Source organism: Drosophila serrata, unplaced genomic scaffold, assembly GCF_035046125.1.
Source record: "Drosophila serrata isolate PLE 108 unplaced genomic scaffold, ASM3504612v1 contig_184, whole genome shotgun sequence".
Lineage (NCBI taxonomy): Eukaryota > Metazoa > Arthropoda > Insecta > Diptera > Drosophilidae > Drosophila > Drosophila serrata.
In genome coordinates, this window is record NW_028257082.1 from 2,274,997 (window position 1) to 2,296,639 (window position 21,643).

Sequence of the window (21,643 nt, forward strand, 5' to 3'; positions counted from 1 at the left end):
GGTAGCAGTGGCATTAGCAGCCGTTGCTGCCTGCCTGCCTGCCAGAGTATCTGTATCTGTGGCGCGTCATTGTTGTGCTGCTACTGCCGCTGCCACTGGTGCTGCCTCTGTCGCTGCCGCTGCTGCCACGATAGCTTCGATAGCTTCTGTACCGCTCCATCCGTCGCCTAGTGGGCAGCTCAGTTACAAGACCATTATTTGACGTATTTTTTGCGCGCTCGGTTGGTCGTTTGGTTGGTTCGCTCTCTCGGTATCTCGGTATCTCGGTATTTCGGTATCGCAACATATATCGCCTCGAATCCGTATCGCTTATATCCATTGCCAAATCCCCCTCTCGTTTCGATGTGGAGCAGCAGTCGCGCTCCTCCGCTCGTGGACCGGGCACGGGTATCGCATTCATGAGCTGGCTCATTGGCAATCATTTGGATTCGTACGCCATCCGGGGAGCAGCATTCGTTGGCTACCAAATCCTCCGCATCCTCGAATGACCCGCGATCGGGATCGCGTGTGCCGAAAGTGCTAAAGTGAACTATAAAACCATTAAACCATACATATATTGAGATATATCAGAGCAAGGAGTAATTGTGATCGCAGGACAAACGTGAAGTGTGTGCCGTGCCCAGCAAGATTGCTTCGTTCCGGTGGAGAGTAGTATGCCCATTTGGTCACAGTGGATTCAACGAATAAAATGGCCGTTGGACCGACGGAGGGCAAACATCCGCCCTCAGAGAGCTTCTCGCCCACGCACCACCAGATTATAGCACCCAGCCCCATCCTGGCCGTACCCACGCTGGCCTTCTCCGCCGCCCAGGTGGAGATCGTGTGCAAGACCCTGGAGGACTCTGGCGACATTGAACGCCTGGCCCGCTTCCTCTGGAGCCTGCCGGTGGCCCTGCCCAACATGCACGAGATCCTCAATTGTGAGGCAGTGCTCCGGGCCCGCGCCGTCGTCGCCTATCATGTGGGCAACTTCAGGTAGGTTTTTTGGGAACAAAATCGGATGCTGAATCCCGAAATGGAATTCGAATTCCGATTCGGATGGAGAGACTGACAAAGCCTTGAAGCTCGGATGTCACTGCCTTCTTCTTCTGTTCCCTGATTAACCCCAAAGTACAGACGGACGGACGGGCGGAGACTCGGTCATTCGATAGTTTTGCACAGCTTAATGAGGGCACAATGAGACGCTAAATTAATAAACAAAGGGATTAATTTACTAATTAAAGAACTGGCTGCTGGGCAAAGCCAAGTGGAGCAGGCTTGATTAATAAAACACCGACCGAACAATAGGTTCCCTCCCGGGCCAGGGTCTTCCGTCGCCAGTTTAAAAAATATATACATATATATAATCTCACATTACACACCAGCTTCTAAGACGACCGGAAACAATTCGTTTGCTTTGCCAATGGAATTTTGCCCAGAGACCAGACAAAGGATCGCGTGAGATTAGCTTTTTGCCAAGATGAGGATTTGTTATAGGGGTTTCGGGGTAATAACATATCTATAAGGCGAAGACACTCACTCGACCCGTTCTATGAAGTGGGCAAACAGGTCCATTGCGGCGGCAATCGATAGCGACAATTATCCAAGCAGTCACATCTATAAACGGCTGCATCAGGTTTTGCATCTCATCTATGTCAAATCAAATGAAGCTGCCTGCTGGCCGCCTGGCTATGTAATTCGAGTACAATCAATCAATGTCGTACATAAAAATAATGGTGTATATATGGGACGTGTATGCATATACGGATCTGGCAATGCAAGTGATTTGATTGCTTTGACTCGGTAAATAAACGACTTCCAATTAAAACCATTTGACGTACTCAACTGAGCTGTCAACGCCAGTGACGACAATAAATGCTTATGAAATTGTTTCAAAATACATATGGCGAGGGCTAAGGACACCCGTTGTGACCGGGCTGTGACTCGACTCTCCTGGGGTGGGGAATCAAAGGAATGGCTTTAACAGCAGGACATTTCCGAGTCCCTGAGGGTTGATGGGGTTGAAAACTAAGCTCAACACTCTCAGCTATAGTTACTATGTACTATTGATATAGTATCTGGATCACACTCACTCTAAACTCTATTTCCAGGGAACTGTATGCAATAATAGAGAATCATAAGTTTACTAAGGCATCCTACGGCAAGCTGCAGGCCATGTGGCTGGAGGCCCACTATATTGAGGCCGAGAAGCTGCGTGGTCGATCACTGGGTGAGTAAGATTTAAATTCTACCTATCTAAATGTAAAAATATCAAAATCAATGCCCAAATACAGCAGAATTTACTGATACGCAAATGCTTAATAGTTATTAAATGTTTGCATAGAAAAACTTAAAGTGTTTATATATATTTCTCAATTCATAAAATCATTTGGTTTAATCTATACAACATTTGTGTATGTTTCAACTTTAAACTTTAAACGAATTTTGCTTTCCATGCCAAATCAGGAAATCGATCGATCGATTGCTACTAAGATCTTTTGAATTTTAAACAGTATCTTCTTATGTGTTTGAGTAGAAATCAAATCTTGTACAAAATAAATTTAAATATTTCTGATTTACATTTTTCCCGGTACTAAAAATTGATTTTTTTTTATCTCATACTTAATAATGCTTTTAATTTATGAAATCACAATTCAACAATATATACACACCATTTAAAATAAAGTTCACTTTCCATAGGACAATTTATACATTATATAGATTGATTTTAAATATTTTACCATTTACGTTTTGTATAAAATTATTATTATACGAAAATACTGGTTTTCCATACTTAACACCAATGCCCACTAGGCGTATACGCAATTTTTGCCTAAATAACATAAAACCAACTAATTTGATAAAAAAGAGTTATTTTTATGGCACGATATAAAGAAATAAATAATTTAGCATTTACGTTTTGTATAAAGTTTATAATTATTCGAAAATACTGGTTTTTAATACCAATGCCCACTAGTCGTATACGCAATATTTGCCTAAATAACATATAAACAACTAATTTGATAACAAAACGTTATTTTTATGCCACGATATAAAGAAATAAGTTTTATATATTAATTAGTCTTGTTAATTAGTCCATTTAAACAGTGATTTATATAAGGAATCTTAATATTATGCCAAAATTTTCATAGATCTTATACAATTCATACATTTAAGTAGCTCAACTGAGCTCTCTTTTTAGTCCCATCTTCAATTTTACTCTTATTTTAAATACTATATTTAATGCTTACATTACAATTCCAAACTTCTAGGCCCCGTGGATAAATATCGAGTGCGTAAAAAGTTTCCCCTGCCGCCGACGATTTGGGATGGCGAGCAGAAGACGCACTGCTTCAAGGAGCGCACGCGGAGCCTACTGCGCGAATGGTACCTTCAGGATCCGTATCCGAATCCCACCAAGAAGCGGGAGCTGGCCAAGGCCACCGGCCTGAATCCCACGCAAGTGGGCAACTGGTTCAAGAATCGACGCCAGCGGGATCGGGCCGCCGCGGCCAAGAATCGGTGAGTGTTTTGTGGGCCTACTTAATTAGCCATTAGAGTTAGACGTTGGAGGCTAGAAGAGAGCCAAGCCAAGCTAGGGGAAACCCAATCCGGGCTGGGTAAATCGATACCTCTGCCCAGATTCATTCTGTGTGGAGCGGGGAGCGGATGGGGGGAGTGAGACCAGGCCAGGTCAGAGCAGGAGGTGGAGCGGGGATTGCACAGGAGCGTTTCCATTTCATTGATCCGTGCCGATCTGTGGCAGCGGTGGCGGCACCCAGTGAAGCGTTCTCGATTTCTGCTGTTTGTTGCGGTCTCCGCTTTTTGGCCACATTAAACTGACCGCCGACGATGAAGGGGCATGGGTCTTGGGCCTGGGCCAGGTCCAGAGACAGGCCGGGATGATGAAGGAGACAAAGTACGATGAACGGCAATGGTGATTATGATGACGATGACGATGATGACAGTGTAAACGCAGCTCATGCTTCAGCTGGAAAGGTGCAACCGCTTGCAAAATATGGCCAGAAGAAGTTAAAACTCGACCAATTCGCGCGAAGTTGAAATGAAGAAGATCCCGCGCCGAAGTGAAAGAAGGCAAGTTAAGTGGAATGACACTGCAAGAAATCCTCAGATCGGAGCTGGAATCGTAGTCCACTCAAGTGTTTTGGCTGCTCCTGCAGATGCGCAAATATTTCAAGTTCTACCTGCTCACAAAAAGAGCAAAAGATGAGGGGCGGGAAAAAAGGAAAAGTAAAAGAAATCGAGACAACATTTGGCATTCCTTGGAAACCCGGCACAGAGAGAGATCCCATCCAGCGATCCCCCGATCGCCGTGTTTATTAAGTTAGGAGCCTCGTCTCAAATTGAATGAATCTGCACAAAGCGCCAAGCGTAGCCAAAAATATAAAAAGTTTACTAAATCAAAAATAAGGTAAAAAACAAGAAGAGAAATATATATGAAATATAAAAACCAGATGCGAGCGGGTCATTAGTTAAAATGATGGCGATTATTTCGCTTGTAAAGCAGCGGCAGCCACGGATATGCCGCCATTACAACTCCATCCGCACTCGATCCGCGGATCCACAAGCCCCCCAAGTCCGATCCCCGATCCCCGATCCCATCCAGAATTCGAGTTTTTCGAGGTTTCGTGTAGTCATCGTGTTATTAAGCAGCAGCAGCAACGGCGGCGGCGGCGGCGGCAAAAGCCCCCAAGAGATGAGACAAAAAGGCGCACTGGAGGCACAAATATGTATTCTTTAGTGTCCATATGAAAAAATATGAAATTAAAAGCCGTTCATATGCGACGGCCAGACAACTTCGACAGCGCCATGCCGCAGACAGGGTGCTGAGGTGCTGAGGAGATGATGCCCAAGGAAGGAGACCATTCTAACCCGGGGAACCAAAACCAGACCCAAGCACCAGGCGCTGACTGTTCAAGCATTGTGCGCTGAAAAATTGTTAACATTTTTGCTACTGCACTTGTGCGAACAGGGGAAACGACAGGCGAAGTCAGTCGGAGAACTTAAGGAAGGTATACTCGTTCAGATCGAATCGGGGAACACCCTTACTTTGGAGGGAATTTGGGATTTCGATAATGAGAGAGATGTTGGTTCCGACAGAAGTACAACTCTCTAGGAAAACTAAAAGGGAACTATACACAGACCTCTTTGAAGGAATTAACATGTAGTTGGTTCTCCTCAGATAACATCATTATATCTAAACAATCCTCCCTCTTACTTCCTTTAAGAATAGTCCATTTACCTCTCTTATTCAAAATCATATTCCCAACCTACTGACTTATCACAACACCCTCGGAAGTAGAGTATACAAAGGCAGCTGAAGCTAAAGAAACAAGATCGTGAAGCCAGAAGGAGCCACGATGTCAAACGGTTGTTGTGGCCCCCGGTTGAGATGGTAAATCAATCAAATACACAGCTCCAATCCGTGGCCACATCCACATCCACATCCACTCCATTAGAAAGGCTCTGAGGAGAAAGGCAGTCAGCGGCGCGTTTCCCGCTCCCGAATTGAGTAATTAAGACATCGGGGAGATTGATCGACTCAACTCGACTTCAGTCGTTACGGCGGAAACTTGGCAAACTGTAGACTTGTCATGCACTGATGCCTCCAGCCGCCAAGTGGGCATTGCAAATAGAGTATGGAGTTTGGAGTATGGAGTGCACAGGGAGCTGGTGCCTGCAACTTGCCAAAGATATTCAAAATCAAGATTGCTGCAAATTACACAGGAATTCTGGGGAAGCACATGTACGAAGCGGATAAATGCAACTCCCAGTCATCACCATTCCGATTCAGAGGAATCTCTTGAGATGAAGCGGATGGGTAAATAATTAATCCAACATTTACTTGGATATTGAGTAGATAATTGTGCTGTAAAGCTACATTAATCGTTAAGGAAAGCACTGGAAATGGGTTAAATTAATCAGTTCTTCTAATACATTTAATATGGAAACTTTATTAAACAAATTTCTATAAATATATATAGAAATTTCACCCCTGCTCCATGTGAATCATCAAACAAATCATTAGAGAAAACAAAACGTTTGAAAAGAAGCTTCTATTGTGCAAATTCATTAAAGCAAAGCCCCGGCTCAAGACTTGATTTTGATCAATTACAATTGCCACTCGACGATGCACGACAGCGATACGAAGCTCTTGGCCAAACGTAGAGCCACTGAATCCATTGAATCCACTGATTCCAATGAATCCGCCTCACGCCAAATGCTTTTATTGCGTGAATTACCCGACAAGCGAAATGCGTGGCTCGTGGACAGCCACTGGAGATGGAGATGGGATGGAGATGGAGATGGAGATGGCGATGAGATTCGCCCACATCCGTGCATCCAACTCGAGCCGAACCGATGGCCAAATTAGGGGCACAGTGGGCGTCCAACCGAGAACACACGAAATGTGCCAGCAGAAATCAAATCAAACCAGCATTTCGGTAGTGAGAATGGGAATCAGCATTGGGTTTGGAGTGTAATACAGCTGAGCACACAGCAAATATGTTGTAAATGTCAATTATCAATCAAAATAACAAAACACGCACTTACGAACGTGTATATAAAGATACAAAGATACATCTGGGTCTGGTTCTGAAGAGGTTTTGCTCATCGATTTCCCAGCATCTCTCGAATTCTAATGAAGAAAGGAAGGTGCAGAAGCAGATATATTCCCAGCCCCATCTCCAACTCCAACTCCATTTCCATTTCCATTCCCAACCAATCCCCCCATCGATATCCGAGTCGGAGGGCCCACTTGTCAGAGCGCTTCGGACAGGGCACTCGAGCCCCAATAAGTACCCATACCCATGCCCATGCCCATGCCCATGGCCAGACCCAGGTCCGAGTCCAAAACCAACTCCATGCCCGGGATGCGATCCGAGGGAGCTGAGTCCGGACCACTCGACGCTGTTTGCACAACACCAACTACCGTTTTTCGGTGGCTTGTGAGAAAAATATACAATCAGCTTGATAATGGGAGCGGGAAATGAAGCTGGATCGGTACACTGGAAAAGAAATCTATTTACTACATGAAATGAAGTGGAAAATAGTAGTTAAGAGAAGCTCAGAACAGAACTATAAGATATCAATCGATCAGAATACAGTTCTTTAATAAAATAACCTATTTGAGATCTAGTTAAAGTCCCAGGGCTGCTAAAATATAGTTTTTAAATACAATATTTTGAGCAAGTCTTTTCCAAAGCTTTCCCATATTTCTTAAAGTGTATCTCCTAGCTAAAGTCCAAGAATGAACTGAATGGCTGCGAAGCTCCGATGTCGGACACTTCAATGCCGCGTAGAAAGTGTATTAAAGAAATTAATAAGAAGTCAGGTTCAAGTCATCGCCATCGGCAGGCGGATGACTCTCCATCGATGGATGGATGGATGGGATGGATGGCTGAATGAGATGCCTGAGATGGCAGGCAGCAGCACCGGATGTGGCCTTTTGTTCAATTGACAAGTGATAGAGGCTCGAAATAAAAGCGAACAACACTCCGGCACCAAGGGTTGTAAATATTCAAATGCGAGCAAATTTAAATCCCGTTTGTCAACAGATCTCTCCTGGCTGGAAAAGGGAATAAATATAAAAAAAATAAATGTTGATTGCATTTAGGGCACAGGAAACATAAGGATTGGAACGAGGGCCCCTCGGGAGAGTGTAGAACTGACTGACTGCTCCTTTTAACTGCTCTCGCCTGTCCAAATATTTACACAATTTACGGCATTCAATTCGAATTGACACAATTACTTGAAAATACGAGTGCGATGCAATTTTCCGCCTGATTTTGCTCTCGCTATTGACATGGCATTAGCCGGCAGGTTCATTGATTTCCCCCCCGCAGCAACTAGCAATAGCTTTCTAGCTGGTTTTTTTTGGCCTTTAAGCCATATTTAAAGTGAGCATCTTTTGTTGGCCTAGCGCAGAGATCGTGTTACCATTCCGGCATTCTTTTGCAGCCTGAATGGGTTTCAGTTCGCTTTCGATTCAATTCGATTCGATTCGAGTCGAGTCGAGTCGGAATCTCCATCTTCTGACATGAGCCGATTAAGGAACATTTCAATGCATCTCGGGTTTCCCAATCCAGACCCTTCTTCTTCTGGCTGGCCATGTCCAGGCGGGTAATTACATACGTGTCACTTCGGTTAGGTTAGGTGCCACGGGGTATCCGATTTCAGTAAACCCTTTGCCCTTGTCCTTGCCCCTGTCCCCTGTCCCCTGTCCCCTGTTCAGATCGCGACTAAACCCCAGCTCCCAGCTCGCTGCCAAGTCAATTGTGTGGAAAATGTATATCGTATTCGTGCATCCAAGTTTTCGGTTTCTGGGCTCAAGCCGAGCGTGCCAAGTCCCCAGTTCGTTGCTCCAGTCGAGCGTGAAAATGGCCTTGAGTCGCCCGTGCCAAAAATCTGGCTAACAGAAGCTATCACAGGGATTTCCACGCAGAATTCTGCGACCGAAAATGGTTTAAAATTACTCCTGTTTGACCCACCACAGATTAGCTTAGACGGTTCTAATTACAAATATCTTATAATCAAATAACAAAGTTCACTCGTAGGACCTTTTCTTGGGAGTATCATTATATCTGGGAACTCAAGGGTTTTGCAGAAAAGAAAGAAAGCTAAGCTACCGGAAAAATATTCTAGAATTGAGCGGGTTTTTGTTTTCGAACCAACTCTTATAAATTTCCTACATAGTGTTGAGGTTTCAATTTCCTTATTCCATAATCAAAACTCTTCAGAATCAATATAGTCTTCTTAATCGATATATTCCCGTGAGATAAAGTTTCATCTCGTCGACCCACCACAGGCACATATATACATAGATTGCCTCTCACTTTCCCATAGTTAGATTCCAATTACTTAATTCTAATAACCAAAAAATGAAACCTTTCTAATCGGAAGGGCTCTGTTTTTTCTGGTTTTTCGAGAGTATCCCAGCAGCGGGCAGTCTCTGGTCTCCACACACCACACTCCACTCTCCGATCTCCAATCTCCCAGTTATAACAATTCATCAGGCCGTGAGTGATCCATCAAGTTGGCACATTAGGCGGCTAAACGATTTAATGTTTCTGTGGCAACCGAAAGACAAAGGGCACAGGGACTGCGACAGGGATTGGGCCCAGCAAGGTAGCCGCAGATACATTTCGCAGCTTCAGCTACAGCTTCATCTCCAGCGGTGTCTCTGCTCCCGCTTCCACTGGCCATGATGGTGCACCATTAATCACACAACACGAGCCGCTCCAGGATTCCGGCGGCGGCGGCGGCGGCGGCTGCCAGGAGGGGAACAAATTGCAGCAAGTTGAGCGAATCCTAACCAATAATTATGACATTGCAGGAGTCGTGGCGTGATGGCAAATGATGATGTATATGAGAATGCTCCTCCTCCACCGCCTTGCCATATCTGTATCTATATCTCTTTCCCGCTGCCGGTCTTCAATCCATGGCGGCTAATCAAGTCATCTTTTGGTCAGATGGCGATGCTGCGCCTTTTGTTTTTTGGCCCCCAGACGATTTATCTTAAGCATGTGTGAAAGTTGTGTCAGATTTATGAGCCGCCGCTGCCTCTGCCTCCTTCCTCCACTTGCCTTGGGTTCCCCGAGAGGAGCTCCTGCGGGGCAGCGACAAATGGGCCGCCTTAATGGGCGTTTAGCCCCGGACACTGCAACTGTCCAACATTGCCTAATTAACAATGCCCCGATGTCGATTTCGATGTCTTTATACATATATTGCAAGGCGGAAAATCGGTGTGAAGCTGTGAAGTGAACGTCAGTGGGAAAATCCGGGAAAATGCGTACAAATATGGATTATATTTATAATTCTATCAGCCATACAATCAGTTATGGCTTGTCAAAGACATGAAAAATGTATTGAAAGCTAGATAGTGGTGTTACTTAAATAGTTAATTAGTTTATTTAATTTGTTATTTATGGGTTTAACAGTCATTGGATTTGGTTTATTGATAATGCAATTAGGAATATTATTCAATATTTACTAGTAATATTTATTATTAATATACCAAAACCTAATATCTCTCTCCTTTCCCTTCTTCCAGCATTCAACACAACCAGAACCAAGGACTCGGCTGCCGTGGCCGGCGGGCGGATGGCGCCGCCTCGCCCACTCCTTCGGACAGTTCCGATTCGGACATCTCGCTGGGCACCCATTCGCCGGTGCCCAGCAGCCTGCAGCTGCAGCACAGTCCGGGCAGCACCTCCAACGGAGCAAATGACCGCGAGGAGAGCCTCAGCGTGGACGATGACAAGCCGCGCGACCTGAGCGGATCCCTGCCGCTGCCCCTCTCCCTGCCCCTGCCGCTGGCCTCGCCCACAAGCACGCCACCCCAGTTGCCGGTGGGTGGTGGCTATGCTGGACCAGGAGCAGGATCTGGTGCGGGAGGACCTCTCACCGCCGCCGGCTGTCTGCCGCCCTTCAAGCTGGATGCCGCGACTAGCCTGTTCAGTGCCGGCTGTTACCTGCAGAGCTTCAGTAACCTGAAGGAGATGTCCCAGCAGTTCCCCATCCAACCGATTGTCCTGCGTCCACACCCTCAGCTGCCGCAGCCCCTGGCCCTGAACGGGGCATCCGGTGGGCCACTGCATCATCCCGCCTACGCGGCCGCCTACAGTGTGGAGTGTGTGCCCAGCCACGGGCCTCATCCGCCGCATCCGCAGCCACCGAAGCTGAGGATCAACTCACCGGAGAAGCTCAACTCCACGGCGGTGGCCACGGCTGCCTCGGGTGGGGCAGGAGGAGGGCCTAACCATCACCATGAGGCCACCACCACCACGACCACCACGGGATATCATCACAGCGGCCAGCTGCTGCTGCATCGACCCTTCTCCACGTCGCCGGAGCTGAAGCACAGTGCTCCCGAGATTACATGATATCAGAGGGTCTGAGGAGGAACAGGAGGAGCAGGAGGAGGAGGAGGAGGAGGAGGACTCCTTCGATCCACCTAATCCACACTCCATAAGAACCCACCACCACCCACTCCCCCCAGAAGCACTAAGGCCCAGCTATTCAGATTGTTTCAATTGTATTTCTAAGTTAGCCGTAGTTAAGCTATCGCATCCCCGAGGCGGAGTTTCGAGCAATATTCGATCCTGTCCACCGGAATCGTTTCCTATATCACCAACCCGATAATACCTATACCTATACCGTTATCCAGCAGCAGCAGCAGCAGCAAATCGCAAGCGTCGCACACGCACACGCACACGCACTCTTCAAAGATAGCCATTTAAGCCGAATGGAAAATGGGATTCCCCCGATGCCGATTCAGAAATATTATCTAGGCGGGATCCCCCAAAAAGAAAAACGGAACTTGAATTCGAAACGTTTTCATTCTAATTTTGTGTGTGTGTACGTATTTGTAAATAGAGTTTAAGTATGCAAATCATAGAGCTTACGTATACATTTAGATTGCAATAAAAAACAAAAGAAAAACAAAAAGAAAACAACCGAATGAACAGTTAAGAATTTGAATCATTATATAAAATTGTGTTTTGTTTTGGGAAGGAATTATAAAGGGGATAATAAGGGAATAATAAACCAGAGAGAATTATTAATATATATGGAGCTTTATACCTTTACAAATATGAAACAAGGCTTTAAGAAACAAACATTTCTTAATTTTCGGACTCCTATTTCGCTGAGAAATTAAGGAAACTCTAAGCTAAAATAGGAAGAATTTCACATTGATTATAGGGAAATAGGAATTAAGATTCTAAAGTGTCAATCTTTAAAGGAAAAATCTATAATATTTAAGGGAAAACCTATGATTTGAAGTAAAATTCAACTCTTGTACACATATTTAAAATGCAAAAAGTATTGCAATTTCTGAGTTATAATTCCCCTAACTTAGAAACCTTAATTTCATTTAAGATAAACAACATTTTCCAGATTCACTTTCAAGGAATCTTGTAGTAACAATTTTAGTTTGTAACAAAATACTGGAATTCTTTCCAGATTTCCTGCAAATACATATCTTCCTCTGTTGTTGGCTATCATTTGCAGCTTTCCCTTGGACAAATACAGACGACTAAGTAAATAGTCTGGGAAAACGGCAACAGGATAGGGGAAATTCCCTTTCTCCTGGCCGAAATATATTCCCAACTAAGTATATTCATCTGCTGCTAATGCTGCCTGCTCTGCACTGCTGTTATTCTTCCTCGATCGCTGTTGATATTTTGAAATAAAATATCAATTTCTGTGTAAACATCAACAAGAGAGTCGAAGTCGGAGTCGGAGTCCACAAGTCAAGTCCAAAGGGAAAGAACAACATCCATATTGTGCGGTGGCAAACTTATGTACCTCTCACTCTCCGCCATACTCTAACCAGAACCAGAGAGATCCGAGATCCGAGATCTGAGATCCCAGATCTGAGATCCTAGCCGATGGCGTCGGCGGATGGCGCCAACGATGACATGTCCGGCCTTGCCATGTCCTACTTGAGTGGTTTACTTAGCTGCCTTATGAAAATATCCAATGCTGTGGGCAAACACACGACTGCATCCACAGCCACCAAAAACCGAAACCACAACACAACCTCTCACCAAAAAAAAAATATATTAAATAAAAGTCGGGAGATGAAAAACTGACGCGTCACTGTCACTCACACAAATGCACCACATCATCGTCATTATGGGCTCTAAAGTCTGCGATGGGCCCTGGGAACAGACTGCCTTTATATATATATAAAAATACACATATATCGAGTATAGAATCATTTCAGTTACACATTAAATAAAAATAAGAACGAATCGATTATATAGAAATGATTTATGCCAACATTAAAGTAAAGTAGTTAAACTTCGAAGGTGTAAGTAACAAGATCTTAGCTCATTTTTAATGTCATTTCTAAGGGTATTATAATATTAGTTGTAAATTTATTTATTCAAAGATGGGTTCTATAAAATTTTACCTTATTAGACAAAAAAATTTGATATTAAGCGTATAATAATTTTAATATAATAATTATCTGGAATCAGACTGTATAAAAAAATGTCTTCTTTATCAACAGGGAATTTTATAAAAGAAAATATTCGTTTGTTTCAACGAGATTTAATACTTTGCTTCATAGAAAATTGACATGACAGCTTCTCAATTTATTTATTTTATATCATAAATAATACATTTTCAATGTTATTATAGATATTTTTCATTAAAAATATGGATTTTTCTACATGTCTTGGGCATCGGGTGTAATCTGTATAATTTCCTTGCTATTTAATTAAAATAATTATGCTCATTTAATACGAGTTTGGAGAGATCTATTGAGTTATATTGGACACATATCTCCATATACTATATAAGAATCGAAAGGGCGAAGTTCTTATAATATATTTTGTAATAACTTTAGAACTTCTGCAAAACATCATCAACAAATAGGCTTTCTTACTTTCAAATAACTAAACTTTAATAACAATTTCTTCTCTGATTTTAATACTTTATTCCACTATATTTAACCAATTATTTCTGCCAGTGTATGTGCGATCTAATCTGGTGCCAGCTAGCGCCACAAACTCACTTGCCCGGATTGATGGGCCAAACGTGGATGGATGACGGACTGACTAGTTGGATAAGTGCTTCCTTTTTCCAACAAATTTTCGGCTCAAATTACAAGGTGAGACTGGGGGATGGAGCTGGGAGCTGCGAGCTGGGAGCTGGATGACGACGAGACGGATCGGAGTGGAGGGCATGAGCATGTGCAAGTTGTCAGGTTGGCCGACAGTCAGCGAAAGAAACACTTGAAAGCGCAATTATCAGTAGCTGGGCACCGGGCGCATTAAGTATACGCCGCATTGTCAGTTAATTTTCACTGCAAGCATTTTCGGCCATTTCATGTTTATTTTTTTTTATTTTAGGAACCTGCGCGTCGCGTCGCCGCATCATCATCACCGTCATCATTATGCATGATGTGACACTTTTGACCCTGTTTCCCGGCAACCCTCAAAAATGTTCTTCGTCGTCTGGAAGTTGTTATTTGGCCTCGGTTTCAGGTTGGGCAGCACTCCGGCATTCGTCATTCCGGTAGTGGAATCAATAGTTTGATAGACGAGCGCCATATGTCTCCAATTAGCCGGTGCGACCAAATAATTGATTTTCCACTTGGCAGCCGGGTGGGGGAAAGGCGTCACTCTCGAGGGCCATTCACCAATTACAGGAGCATGGAAAAAGGCGCCAGAATGCATCACATTGCCCAAAACAGGGTGTAATATTGACTGACTGCCTCATTGAGTGTCGCCCGATTGCTTCTGTTGTTGTTTCATCAAATTAATTCTCTGTCGCCAAAATATCCACCGTTTCTAGGGGTTGCCTGCTCTTGTAATTATCAACGCCAAGCTCTCGGACTTTCTGGAGTTTGACGGTATGGTTTTGGTGGCTGCATTTACATATTTTACGAGACGACTCAATTAGGTTAACCACAAAATAAAAAGGCTCGGTGCAAAGGTTTACATATTTCAAATTGAATTTATGCACCCTCCAGTCAAATGTTCCTCCGTTTTTTGTCAATTTGTTCAGAGTTCCCACTCCCCTAGCCTCATCATCCTCTTGTCTCGCTTGGCAATTGCCATTCAACAACTCCCCCGAACAAAGGAACACGCACAGTGGAATGCAAAGTCATTGTTGGTTACCGAAAATATTTAGACATTATTTTTTTTGCGTTTTATTAGAAATTCACTTGAGAAAGGAGGTTATTAGTTGGCGTGGGTTCAGGTAGCTTAATGAGTAATATATACAAATACATTTTATTTACATTCAAATGGGATTATTTATTTACTCTTGACTTATTTATTTTCCATAAGGGCTTTTGCAAAATATATTTGAGTTTATTTCCTGTCAGCTTAGTAATCATATGTTAGTGGAGTTTATAATCTTATTGATTCTGTTGACAAAAATGCAGGATTAAATTTTAAAATATAGAACAAAAGTAGGTAACTTCGGAAAGCTAAAGTTTATATATCCTTGCAGAATGAATTCGAATTATAGGATTAAATCGGAAATCGATTTTAACTAAGATTAAAATATTAGTTTTCTTTGACTTATCGACAAATTCAATCTTAATAAATTCATAACTAAGCCAAAAAAACATTGATTTTAATTCGGAAAGCAGCCCTATGTTAGTTTTTATTAAGGTAATAAATCTGCATACTCAAATTAAAAAGTAAAAAAAAGTCCAAATTTTTGACAATTTTAACGATGTAACCCCTTATAAAAATTTTTAAAAATTTTCAAAAATTTATTTTCTTCCCTTTATGCCTAGAAAGTTTCCCCTGTTGATGCTGATCAAGAATATATATGATTTATGGGGTCGGAAATGATTCCTTCACAGCGTTATATGCTTCTGACCCAGCAGGGATTTAATAATATTAAAAACCTTTAGCTATTGATTAAGCGTAAAAAAGAATTCATTTTATAAGTGTATTTTTAAGCTGAAGGAATTATGTTAATGTTCTTTCAAACTGCAGTTTCTGATGAAAGTCTTTATCAGTTTCCAACTTAGGTAATTTTAATTTTAATTAGGTAACATTAACCTAACCATTTTTAAATTCTCCACCAAACCAAACCTCCCTCGACTTCTTGCTCCACTGTATCCAAAGCTTATTGACAAAGGGACAACAAACTCATACAGACAGCGAGCGTTTACCACAATATAAAACATTTAACGTGCACATCTTTAAATCTTTTGACTGACATTTGCTCACTTTTTCAAACGGAGGGGGTTGATGAACGGCTGGCGAGTGGGAGGGATCAGGGAACTGGGATCAGGGAACTGGGAACAAGGAACTGGGACCTGGGAGCCGGGAGCCGGGAGCCGGGGCAAACGAACCCCATCATTAAGTGCGTAAATGTACTGTAAATAGACAAACGCGCTTTGAATAAAATTCAGGCAAAAGAGTTGCATTGTTGTCGACCTTTCGTGTGGGTGGAGATGCTACAAAATGGGTGGCGATGGTGGTGATGGTGATTGTGGTGGTGGTGCGGATGGTGCTTGGGCGGCGGATGAGCAATGCAAATTCCCTGAACAAACAACAGCCCAAAAACCGAGAAAAGCCCATCTGTGCCCATCTGCTCAGACAATTGCGAACAGTCAACAAGGCGAATCAATAAATTCAACTTTATTATGATAATTTGTTAGAGGAAACGTACACGAAGAGAAAAAATAGTTAACTTCAGTGATTTAATAAGTTTTATAATTTCTAAGAAAGTTTAGAATTTGAATAAGATATATTATGTTAGCTTGGAGACCATTAAGAAGTATCCTTAATACAAAAAAATAAGGTAATCATAAAATAATCTAAGTAATAAGTATATTTAAGACAAGAATTCCGAAACCAAGTTCATTTAGTAATTTAAAAACGAAAATGTTCATCAAGGTTTTGAACATATTTCTTTGTTTATATTATTTTGTTAGCTTAGAAGTTTTCAATATATAAACATATTTAAAAGGTATGTAACAAACTAGACAATTGACATTTGATATTAAAGGTTTAATCCTGAAACATGAAAAGCCATACTGTATTGTATTTCCAGCTCTTTCATTTTGTTTTCTTTTATAATCAGATACAGAATATTTCAATTATTTTATATTTTAATATAAATAGTAATGTCAGGATGTTCAGTGCATCTGAAAAATGTTAAAGGGAATCGGTTTGGTGGTTGTGCCTAAAGTTTGTCAAAATATTTGCAGCATTAAATGAGCAAGATAAACACTTCACACATGCTCAGACCTTAACCCTTTTCACTTGTGATGGGTACACCACTAGCTTCCTGACTCCCCATACCATTCTCCACCAGCTTCCAGACTCCAGACTCCCATACCTTCTCTCCCAGACCGTGGGCGTGGCTGTGGGGCATTTGAAGACGAGGAAAACGAGGACAACGAGTACAACGAGCTGTACAAGGACTCTTCAAGGCTTCATTAAGCGAAATCCACTGGCTTCGGTTGCGGAATAACCTGACACTTGTACTAATTGTCACCCAGGCATCCAAATGAAAGATGAGTCGCTGTCTCCGTCGCTTTCCCTTTTGTGCCTCTCTAATGAGATTTGTCCCGAACCATCGATATATATGTGCCTTTACATATCCTTATATACCTCTGGAATGGGGGAGTGGGAATTCATCGGATTCGTTTTCGTATTCGTAATCAGAATCGTGTTCGGGCGAAAAGGTGCACATTGGACAAAAGGAGGCGTCGATGCGTAATTCATAAGAGCATTGAGAAGGCATCAAACGGACGGAGTGCCCGGGTCTCTATCGAGATGATGTCTTCATCCTGGCTAGATGGGCGTGCCCATATTGTGGTCGTGTCTCGGTGCTAAAGAGCCTCGCCTCCACTGCGGTCTGGAGATTCCACTCCCTGGTACCACGGCCTCTGCTTCGGCTTCGGATTCGGATTAACAAAAGCACTCAGCCCAACTGATTCTGATTCTGAAAACATTTCCTGTGGCATTGTTATTGTTGTCCTAGCCCACAGACCGCATGGATTTGGAGATTTTGGAAAGGGATTAGAGAATCAGGGAATCAGAGGAGCAGGGAATGCATTAACTGCTCAGCTCTGCTCTGCTCTGCTCATAATATTCATGAACCTGGGCAGATTTTCCGGGCGATTACTGAGACTCTGTGTAAACGGTTTTCGCCCCGATAGCATCACTCAAATGATGGTCACAGAATGTATTCCATCTTGGGTTGCATTTCCCTGTTTCCCTGGAGTGATGACTTGGTTTTAAATTTATTACTAGATATAATATCATATTCCTTCAGGGTCTTCAATAGTTCATACTACGGCTTGAAGTGGAATATGTATGAATATGTACCTTAGCCTCAGAAGTGATCAAATTTACTTAATTATTTCACCATTTCCTTCCACATTCTTATTTCCCAGTCATCGCAAGACCCTCAATAGATGCTTACAAATTGTGAAACTTAATTCAAAGTGCATTAACTTAATCGGCCAATGGTTGCCTTCATTTTGAGCTAATTAAACTGAATTGCTATTACAATTTTCCACTTGCATTCAGAGATTCACCCTGGGACCATCATCATCATCATCATCTCATCCAAGTCAGTTTGGAAAATTGAAAATTGGGGCTGCGGCTGGCCAAGTGAGCTTTTCCATTGAAATCATCTCGCACAATGCATTGTTCGGAGATTGAAAAATCGTATTGAATTACTGAAACAAAAGTGAAATAGGGAAAACTAGACACAAGAAAAGAAGTAACAGGACCGGGGCTTGAAGTTAAATCAAAATCCATAATATTGCGGGGCTGTTGCCATTGTCTTCGCCAACGAATCCCGATTGAATTATGAATTAATAAAGATGTTTTGCCCGCAGGCCAGATTTGGGTTACGCCGGCCGGGCCAAAAAGACCAAAAAGGGGCAGGTCAGGCCGAGTCCAACCCCCATGGAAAAGTGAGTTTTTGGCTTTTTGGATTTTCGGATTTTGGCAAACACGACGCGCACACACGAACTTCGAACAAGAAGAACAACAGGGAACAGTCCCCGGATATGTGTGTGTTTTCGGTGTGTTGTAACTTGAGGATGCACTTTTTGCCGCCGCCCCTTCGTTTATTGAAAGATAATTGGGTTCGGGCGATGAGCTGGGCCGGATCTGAGCAACCAGACAAGCGTAAAGTTCACCCAAACTCGCAATTCAATTGAGATTCAAATTCACTTACCCCAACCCCGGGACTCGGGACTGAGCACGGAGTCGGAATCGACTTCTAATATTTCAGCTGGCCGAACTGACACATCACCACCATCATCATTGTAACGCCCTCATCCAAGTCCCAATCCGAATCCTAAGCCCACTCCCCTTTGCTTTTTGACGTGTAAATGTTATCTCTTTTACAAATTAAGCCTCCCTCCAGAACATTTTCCTCCTCACTCAATGGATTTTCAGCCTTGTGGCGGATTTTCATCTCCTCCACCCTCGCCAACAAAAAAATGCCCAACAATTAAATGTAATTTGAACTTACTGACATCAGCGAGTGTTTGTATATGAATCGGTGTGTGTGTTATCCATGATGTGTGTGATTCGGAATTGTGTGTGGTGAGATCGCCCAGAAGGGTATAGATAATATTTGATAATTATTTCGTACAGATTGAAGCTTTAAATTGGTGGATAAATAAGATAATTGCTCAATACCATGATTCGAATTGTAAATAATATTTGGATTATTGCGGATTCGTTTTGTGAGTAAGCATTGAATACTATTTATAGCTTAACAAGGCAAAACATTTTTTTACCCTATAGATATATATCATAAGTATATATAAGGTAGGTTTAATTTATATATAAATAAATACTCAGCTACAGCTTGAAAAATATAGAAACACTTTAAATTGATTTTGAAATTGTGTAAAGTACAACAAACTTTATACTATGAATGATTACAATTTTAAATAATATTTATAGGTTCTTAAATCCTTCTACAAAATCGAAAAAATATATTCAGAGTTCATCATTTAAACCAACATTTCTCACAGTTTTCTTTTTTTTCTAAAACTTACTTACACTCTATCGGATATCAGCTTTAGGCTGAAGATTATAATACTCAAATGCTCCTCCTCTATCGATGATGTATCGAATGTCACAAAAAGCCTCATTGAGATTTTTAATAATTTGTTAAGCAAATCTCCCTCGAATTGACCTTCCTTCGAGCAGTGTCAGCTTTAAATCGGTTTAGGTTTAGGGGCCGCACACACTCTCGCCCACACATGGGCATCCGCATCGTGGAGAGATATACTCAAATCCAGACAGCCGGGAGCGATGCAGATGCCAATGGAGAACATGATCCCAGCCAGCGTTGACCACAAAGGGGTCACAGAATTGTGCCAGGGAATTGTTAAGCTTTACACTGAACAAACTTAAGTGTTGATTCTAGCTTAACTTCTCTTAAAAGCTCATCATAATGATAGATATTTTTATTTACATAAAGGAACCATATATACTTTCTCTCAATATTGAATACTTTCAATACGTTTTTAAGGAAGTTTTCATAATTCAATTCAAAATGAGTTTAAAATACGAATATTCTTAAATGAACATGTCCATTTTGTTAAAGAAACCAAAAAAGGTTTTAATTAATGCTATAAATGTTTTAGATTTTTAAACAGAACCAAATTCCTTGTTTTATTATATTGTTTCTTGTTAATTTCTTAACAGTTCAATGCTATTTTAATCTTTGAATTCGTAAATGTCAATCCTTTTAAAATATATAATATCATTGGAACATCATTAATATCTTTTCTGTTTTACAACACTTGAAAGAATGCTTAATATTTCTAAGACTATGGTAGAACAAAATTTTTGTTTTTTATATAATTTAAGTCTTTCAACCATCACCAGTGTATCTGAAACAAAATTCTTTGACAAATACTCACTTTTGCACTTTAACTTAGTTCTCCCTCGGTGACGTCATTGATCGTTTGGCATTATTTGGATGGAAATCTTTGCCTTTGTCTCACCGACCTCAAACCCCATTTCGGAATACATCTGCATATAGCAGGCATATGTTTGTGGGCATATAGCACGACACGAATGCCAAATCGGCTTAAGGGCAAGTTATCGGCATTTGAAAATAAAAACACGCGCATTATCGACACCAAGCAAGAAGAACAGAAGGTTGATATGTGGAAAAGCACTGCAAAAAAAGAGAAGATATTAGTGAACCAGATTTAGTTTAGGTATATCAAAGTTGAAATTGAGAAGAAATTGTATTCCTAAATGATTGATCTCTCTTCTTTAATTTGAGCATAAGCTAACCTTCTGCAAGATATACCTTGAGAAAGATTAGTTTAAAGATACATAGATAGATAGATACTCAAGTACCTAAAGGTATATGTTATTTTTAATAAAATTAAAAGGTTTTCCACACTTATCTTAAAAGTAATATTATATTTTCAATAATATGATCACCATTACTCAAGAAAATGCATTTCAACATTTTAAATTTATATGTTTTCTAAGGAATTTACCAATCTTAGTCTTACATTAATTTTCTCTAGCTCTCTCTTAGTGATTTCCCTGAGTGCATGAGCAACTGCAATGCCTCTGGCTGAATGTGAGGATGAGGATGTCAAAGCCATCGTCTGTCTGGCTGTCAATGCGTTTTCCATTTGTCGCCTCTAATGACACACATATTTAGGTGTTAATCGCCTCATTGGAACGCTGGCAGCGGATTTGCTCGCATTGTTGTCCGTCCGGCGGTTGGGTTCGGAGTCGGGGATCTGTTATTTCGGTTCAGGGATCGGGACGGGGATCTGCGTTTCGCAGGGTAAATATTGATGCTGCGATTATGACTATTGATGCGTTCACAATGGACTTGCCGGGCATTATCCTTTGGCCGATCAGCCAGCTAGATCTCCCCGGTTCTGTTTCTCCACTATCCTCCTTCGGCGATTAGTCGTGATTCCAGCCGGGGCTTCAGTCAATCGTATTTTGGCTTTATGGCACATTATCCCCTAAATCGCAAACAAAACTGCAAACAAATTGCCGCAAAGCGGGATCGGAAGAGAGTAAAGGACACTCTGGATCAGACCAAACGGAGCATATGCTTGGAATCCGGATCGGCGGCATCCTTCGGTAGGTATACATAGGTAGCATTAAGGAAATTGCCAAATGGCTTCAGTGGTGAAGGA

At 42.0% G+C, this 21,643-nt stretch overlaps 1 protein-coding gene across 1 annotated transcript; it reads left to right on the forward strand.

Annotated features, from left to right (window-relative positions):
- On the forward strand, positions 1 to 11,494 carry Optix (optix). Its single transcript, XM_020951086.2, has 4 exons — positions 1 to 975; positions 2,091 to 2,209; positions 3,252 to 3,501; positions 10,052 to 11,494. Exons 1-4 carry the CDS (start codon positions 689 to 691, stop codon positions 10,881 to 10,883), a joined length of 1,488 nt encoding a protein of 495 aa, XP_020806745.2. The 5' UTR covers positions 1 to 688; the 3' UTR covers positions 10,884 to 11,494.
- Positions 11,495 to 21,643: the final 10,149 nt, after the last annotated feature.